Source organism: Populus euphratica, unplaced genomic scaffold (assembly GCF_000495115.2).
Source record: "Populus euphratica unplaced genomic scaffold, PopEup_1.0 scaffold455.1, whole genome shotgun sequence".
NCBI lineage: Eukaryota > Viridiplantae > Streptophyta > Magnoliopsida > Malpighiales > Salicaceae > Populus > Populus euphratica.
The window spans coordinates 86793-94247 of record NW_011500337.1 but is presented as its reverse complement, the minus strand read 5'-3'; the positions used below and the strand labels follow the sequence as shown (position 1 = coordinate 94247).

The window sequence follows — 7455 nt, the reverse complement described above, 5'->3', positions numbered from 1 at the left end:
CTGAGATAATATTCTACAACTTTCATATTTTAAGTGGTTTTAATTATGACATTAGCAATGACGTTTTGGGTAGATAAGAGAAAATAAGGATTATCACCAAGTCAAAAGTTGGTCACCCACTCATCAATTAGTCATCAAATCAATAGTTCCCAATTTTGGCCTCTAAAAGGAGGCATTTGCCATGTATTTAGGCATCTTGGCTTCTAGATCAAGATCATGCTTTTGCTTTTTGTCTTTGTATTTTTGTAATGGTTAAGTTTTGCTTTTATTAATATCTTATTCATGCTTTTCATTTCTTTTCCTTTACTTAGTTAACTTTTATCTTATTTATGTTCTTATGTTATTTGTTTATTTTTCTTTCTTTCATTATGTTTAGTTAAGTTTATTATGTCAAGGTGAAAATGTTATACTAATGGTGTAAGAATAAGTATAGTGTAAACTTAACATGGACTTAATATTTGATACTAACATGTTTTATATTTGTTATCTTGTTCACTCTTTAATACTTTGCTTGTTAAATGACTAATCTAGATTTATGTTATATAACACTTGGTACAATAAGTGCTTAGTACTTTTATAGCCCATGCTGTATGGTATAACTGACACTTGAGCTATGAAAAGAACTTGATTTGTTGTTAACATAAGTTATAAGTATGAATGTCTGACAATATTTACAAGTATTAACATTATTTGAATAAGATAACTAATGTAATCATGTTAGCAATTTATAATCTAATTGGAACCTTCTTTATGTGTGGTTTCTATTTTAGTAATAAGAGTATATACTATACTTGTTTGACACACCATTAGTAGATCCTCTAACCTTGACATTTATTGTTATCATTATTTAATCTTTACGTTAATCTTCCATCTCAAAGTTCTCATCAACTTTTTTTTTTTATTATTATTATTGTTGTTGTTGTTCTTGTATTATTGTTATCTATAATTTATACAATTAACCTCCCTGTGGTTCGACCCCGGTCTTGCCGGGTTATTTATTACTTCGACACTCCTACACTTGGGAGAAGACATCAATCTTTTGGTCATGTCACAAGGTGAAAAGGTTACACTAATAGTATAAGAATAAGTATAATGTAAATTCAACATGGACCTTAATATTTTATACTAACATGTTTTGTATTTATTATCTTGTTCACTTTTAATACTTTGCTTGTTAAATGGTTAATCTAGATTTATATTGTATAGCACTTGATACAACAAATACTTGACACTTTCATAGCCTAATTGTATGGTATATAACCTATACTTATGCTATGAAAAGAACTTGATTTGTTGTTAACATAAGTTATAATCATGAATGTATAGCAATATTTACAAGTATTAGCATTATTCGAATAAAATAACTAATGTAATCATGTTAACAATTTATAATCCAATTAGAACCTCCTTTGTGTGTGATTTCCAGTTGAATAATAAGAGTTTATATTATGCTTATTTGAAATACCATTAGTGGATCCTCTAACCTTGACATTTGTTTTTATTATTGTATGATCCTCACAATTAATCTTCCATCTCAAAGTTCTTATTAATTTCTTCTTTTTCTTCTACTACTATTATTACTATTACTATTACTATTGTTGTTATTGTTATATTGTTGTTAGTTATAATTTATATAATTAATCTTCTTGTGGTTCGACCCCAGTCTTGCCAAGTTATTTAATACTTTGACACTTCTGTACTTGGAAGAAAACATTAATCTTTTGGTTGTGTCATTATTATTAAGAGCAAATAAGACCCTAGCTAGTTATAAAACCTGGATTGATCCGGCAGGTCGATCTAGTGACGGGACTAGTCCGAGTTTAATAAAAGACTAGCCATGACAATAGCCGACAACAGCCGGTCAACTAGACGGGTCAACTCATGATTCGGGTAAACTTGGATGAGACCTTTTTTTTTTTAAATTTGGGATTTGAAACCCATTAGCATATGTAATTTATGTTCCCAAGAAAAAAATGATGATGTTTTTGAATGTAGAATAAAGGATAACATAATATCTTTTTAACGTGGGACTTGAAGTCCTTTTGTATATATATTCTATCTTTCAAGAAAAAAAGTTATGTTTTTTTAATGTGAGATTTGAAATCCATTAGTATATATACTCTATGTTCCTAAGAAGAAAATTATTTTTTTTCAATGTGTGATACAAAATTTTTTGATTTAAATATTCAACTTAAAATCTTTTCAATGTGGGATTTGAAATCCTTTCGTATATGTACTCTATGTTTTCTTGAAAACAATTATGTTTTTTCATTATGAGATTTAAAACCCATTAATATATATGTTTTATGTTCTCAAGAGAAAAATTATTTCTTCAATGTGAGATAATTTGTTTTTAGTTTAAATGCTTTAACTTAAAAGCTTAACATAATATCTTTTTAATATGGGATAAAAACTTTAAAAATATTAATTTTAAACTTCATTATTTACAATATGTATAGCTTATATTTATATGAATTTTTTATTAATTTTTTCATATGATATATAAAGCTTTAAATATTTTTTTTAATTTTTTTAGGTTAACTCGAGTTGATTCAGGTAACTTATAAAACATGAAACCTGATCTCTTAATCAAATAAATCTAGATTGGATTTAATAACTATAATCCTAGTAACCTCTTTTTTTTTTTAAATTCCATTATTTCACGGACATTCACATATGTAATTTATCCATAGTTCCATGCAGTAAATTACCATTCAGTGGATTTCCAAACAAAACATTGAGTTTCGAACGGGGTTAAAATACGAGGGAGGGACAACGGAAAACGAATAATGAAGTATGGACGAAAACATAAAAAGTCTTGGGACCGTTATGTCTCCTTATTGAAAATCAGGGATAGCTTTTGATTCCTCCCAAATCTTTGTGGGGCCATGCCTGTTTGTTCCCCTGAGGTCCTATCCGTTAAATCGGACCAGGTCATTAGAAACCCAAACAAACTCAACCATGGCAACAGCCGCAGCTGCTTACCTCTCACTTCTCCCTCCAAAACCCCAAATCTTCAGCAAACGACATGAAAATCACCGTTGTCTGCTCCTACTCAAACTCTCTCGCAGAGACGCTGCCTTGCTCTCATTCCTTGGTCTCGTCCCTTCCGCTCCTGCTTCTGCCTTCTCCGTCGGCATCTGTAAGCAACACTACACTCTCTCATCGCTCATTAAATGATGATTAATTTCTCGCTAATTGCTTTCAAAATGCAGCAGGACCGAAGGACTGGCTGAAAGATCAAAAGAAGAAGACTGCAAAATATGTATTGGCTCCTATCGATGCCTCCCGTGAAATCCTTCGATCTGCCTATCTCTTGCTAAGTAAGTACTGTTTCACCCTTTTTTTGTTGATTTTTTAAATAGGGTTAATTTGGCTAGTTCTTGGCAGCGGAAAGTCAATCCGAATTTAAGGAAGAGAAATTAGAGGAAGTTCAAAGACTGTTAAAATCTGCCGCTAGGGATTGTGTTCCTCAAGATAGAAATTCGTTTGTTGCATTTCAGGCTAATACAGGAGTGGAGGTTTGTGCATTTTGTTATCATTTATCTTCGTAATTAGGGTTTTGATTGATCGTGTTAAGTAATCATAGGCTTGATTTTAATGTGAATAGGTTTGCACGTTTCGTTTGATTGTGAAGAATGCTGCTTCCTTGCTTGATAAAAAGGACCCTGTAAAGTTGGAAGCAGAAGCTATTTTGGATGATCTTATAAGGTAACCACCTTTTCTTCTGTTTTTAGTACATTGCAACAAATATAAACTACTGCATTGTATTAACATTCCAAACCTGTGCTCATTTGAAGATGATTTTTTCCATTGTTATTAAATTTTGAATGTATATCAACAAAGATGAAACTGTCTTTTAATTGTTTATAAAGTAGTAATAACGACTGCATTTAGTCTGGTTATGATTTATAAACCAAATATATGGATTTTGACCTAAGTACCCTCCCATAAATGCAGAAGCAAATGAATGTTACTTTCATTACCAACCACTTCAAAATAAAGCAAATGCTGATGGAATTTGGAGATAATTGGTAAATGCTGTGGATAATGTTTAGCTTATTTAGGCTGCCTGATTCCAAAATCAACCTAGAGACTTAACATTGTGATTTATGTTATGTGAATAATTCATGATTGATTTTGTAACATTCACTTAAAGAGCATTTTGCTCAATGATTATTGTACTGTAGATCTTTCACTTCCCTTGACGGTCTGGCGAATGAAGCTAATGTTCAACTTGCTTCTGACAGGTCCGTTTCCCATACTATGCTTATAAGAACCACACTAATTAGTGAATTTGATTGTTAATTATTTTGTTTGGGAAGGAGATGACCGGAAGGGAGGGGAGGAAATTGGAGGGGACTAATAAGTTAACCTAGTCTGGGAAAAAAAATTAATACGAGGGGAAGTGAAATTGTATAACCTCCATTCCCTCCTCCTTATTAAAATATCTCCTCCCAAATTGGGGGTAATGGAGCAGGGAATAAATTTTGGACTCAAATTTATGATTATATCCTTGTTATTTATTCATGAAAATCTATTCAAGCAACATGAATGTAATCTAATAACAAGACCTCTCTTTCTCATCCTTTAAGCAAATAAAGAAAATTTTTTGACCTCCCCTAAAAAGTTCCCGAACATTGGTTCTTCTTGCTAGCAGGGTTACATACCTTGTTTGTTAACATTTTAATTTGGTGAAATCTTTTGTCAACAAGTTTTGTTCGTTCTTCATTTCTCTGAATTTTTGAATTGTGGCAGTCAATATGCTTGTCAAGTGAAGCTGAATTGCATGTACAAGCCCATTTAGCATTCCTCCTGAATTTTCTAACACGCCCTCCCATCATCCCTTCTGTTTTTGGCAGACAGAAGGTTGCTGATGCACTCATGAATACTATATCTTCACTTGATAAATTCGAGCAGGGAGTGAAGGACTGCCTTGAAGCTTGACAATTCAGGTCTTCTTCCAGAATTGGAGCATTCAGGTTGTGGTCAAGGTCTTATAGATATTTTTCCCTTTCAGAGATGGTTTTTACTTGATTTTTTTTTCTTTCTGCTTGATTCCTGTTGCCCCTTTTCATGGGTTTTTTTGTTAAATCCTTGATAGAGGCAAGGTGCCTGTATCATAGAATATCACAACTGGAACAAATCGGTTTGGTTATGCGTAGTTCCATTTTATTTTGTTTGCTTTTTTCCACCAGTTGTGGAATTCACGTACAGGGACAGGAATCTCTCTCTCTCTCTCTCTCTCTCTGTCGCTGGAGAAGATAAACCACCCATGCTTTCTATTGACTTGTTAACCCGCACCAGCATCGATTGATATGGGTAATAAGAAAAACTGTCCAGGATTGCTCCATTTTATGAAAATTCAAGAGACCGGTGATTATCTGTTCTTTTGTGAACATAGTGACAAAATTGACGCCATACGAGATAAGGTATAATGCAGTTTTGACACAATATATGTGGAGGGTGTTTTGACCGATGACTCCACCACTATGCTTAAATGAGACAAGGAGCCGTTTCAAAACTCTAAGAGCATCTAAAATAGCTAAATGGCCATTTTAACTAGCACTATGAAGAATGTAATCACATATCCATGCTCTTTAACGTGGGAATCATGCTCCATTGAACTGAGTAACCACAGCCACCAACATCTCATTGCCGATCGAGGGGAGCACCTTCTCATCATACTCGAGCCCACGGTGTTGAAAGATATGAGGCAAACATGACACCTTCTCAAATAACAATTTTTCAGTCAAATATACACAAAACAAAAATTCAGTCATACACATTGACCATGTAAAATCCTGATTCAGTCTGATTTTAGTAGAAGAAAATGAAAAAAAAAAAAAAGACGTTGTCCATGACCAATATTTTTTTTTAAATGGTTTGGAAATACAAAAACAAACAGTAACTATCACCAAGATTGGAGATGTTAATTACTCCTTGAACCCCTCTTCGGGTATGGGAAGAAATCAAGTGGGAGGAAAGTAAATTTCAGTTCTGGCCTTGTAGATTCGTCAATATCTTGCTTCGGTTTAAGATTTCTCATCATTATCTTCAAAAAAGTTCTAATGTCACTCATGCTCATTGGATATTCATTTGGTTTTTGAGTTCTTACGTGATTTTTTAAAATTTGGTTTTTAAAGAAAGAAAAGAAAAGAAAAAATAAGAACATAAATAAAAACAAATTTTTATTAGCTATTTAATAGAAAGGAGTGATATTGAAATTTCTTAAAAACCGCAAGAGTTAAATTGAATAAACAAAATAAAACTAGAAATATTAACGAATCAATAAGTGTAAGAGCATAATTTGTTGAAAAAACCAAAGAATTCCATGTAGCATGTTTTAATATCATGCTGACGGATGCACAATCTTGGAAACATATGAAAACATGACGCCAACATAAATATTCCTGTGCCATTGGATTTATTACGTCAAAATAGTAATGATGCACAACTTGACATCGATATCACAAATAGGAGCAGAACCATACGTTCAAAACATGGAATCAAGTGGATGATATGGTCAACGTCTTTGTAAGAATTTCAGAAGCCTGGTGCATTTATATATATATATATATATATATATATATATATAAACAAAAACATAAAAACACACGGTTTACATGAAAATCCCAATCTTCATTACTCTTAACAAAGGAAAGGATACACAAGTCTCTCATGTGAGTGCTATGCACATTCTTTACATGCTACACGTTAGTTATGATATATTTATACATAGTTTATATGGAAGTTCACAATCAAAAACTGCCTCCTAAAGCTAATAACAAATCTGACTAGTTTTCCATTGATAAATCTAGCTTGTTTTCCACAAAATCGGCAACTATCAATAATTGTCGGCAAATTCCCCTGACTATTGCAATCTTTTTTGCTTTGCCACCAATCAACCAGCATCCATGCCAGAATAAATGCGTGTTCAGCTCATTTTAAACATAATATTAACATTTCAAGTATAAAATAATAATATAAAACTTTAATAAAAATACACTTTTAAGTATTAATTACACCTCCCAATTAACTTATTACTAATCCATAGTAATTAAAGTGTTAAAATAGAAAAACAATTTGCAAGTTTCACAAGATAAGAAATTCATCATTCAACTTTCATTAATCTATTCAAATAAACAAACTTTCATTAAATTTATATATTTCCTCAATGCCTCTTTACCAAAATATTAATAAACCTTCCTTTTTGTGTGTTCAATGTATGAAAACATAGATAATGGGGTTTTTATTGGAAGAAAACAATATTATGTTCTAATGTTTAAAGTTAACTTCCTTGGGTTAGGATTATTATCTTTTCTTTTTTATCTTTCTTTTAGTACACACACACACACACACACACACACACCAAATATGTAAAATAATAAAACGGAACTCAATATGTGGCGTTGTTATACTTGAGAATGATCTAAAAGATCGGGTCATAGGTTT

General features: G+C 32.0%; 1 protein-coding gene across 2 annotated transcripts; it reads left to right on the top strand.

Annotated features, from left to right (window-relative positions):
- Window positions 1-2885: 2885 nt before the first annotated feature.
- Window positions 2886-5193, top strand: LOC105113788 (plasma membrane fusion protein). Of its 2 annotated transcripts, none has more exons than XM_011010108.1 (6): window positions 2886-3142; window positions 3216-3323; window positions 3391-3521; window positions 3611-3711; window positions 4191-4250; window positions 4759-4856. In XM_011010108.1, exons 1-6 carry the CDS (start codon window positions 2962-2964, stop codon window positions 4805-4807), a joined length of 630 nt encoding a protein of 209 aa, XP_011008410.1. In that variant the 5' UTR covers window positions 2886-2961; the 3' UTR covers window positions 4808-4856. The 2 variants fall into 2 exon arrangements, with proteins under 2 accessions (XP_011008410.1, XP_011008409.1); XM_011010107.1 differs by lacking the exon at window positions 4759-4856 and adding an exon at window positions 4863-5193 and having other exon boundaries at window positions 2891-3142.
- Window positions 5194-7455: the final 2262 nt, after the last annotated feature.

Coding starts and splice junctions, on each gene's coding strand:
- LOC105113788 (XM_011010107.1), top strand. CDS start 2,962: ATGGCAACAGCCGCAGCTGCTTACCTCTCACTTCTCCCTCCAAAACCC. Junction 3,324..3,390: donor ATCTGCCTATCTCTTGCTAA/GTAAGTACTGTT, acceptor AGTTCTTGGCAG/CGGAAAGTCAATCCGAATTT. Junction 3,522..3,610: donor AGGCTAATACAGGAGTGGAG/GTTTGTGCATTT, acceptor TAATGTGAATAG/GTTTGCACGTTTCGTTTGAT.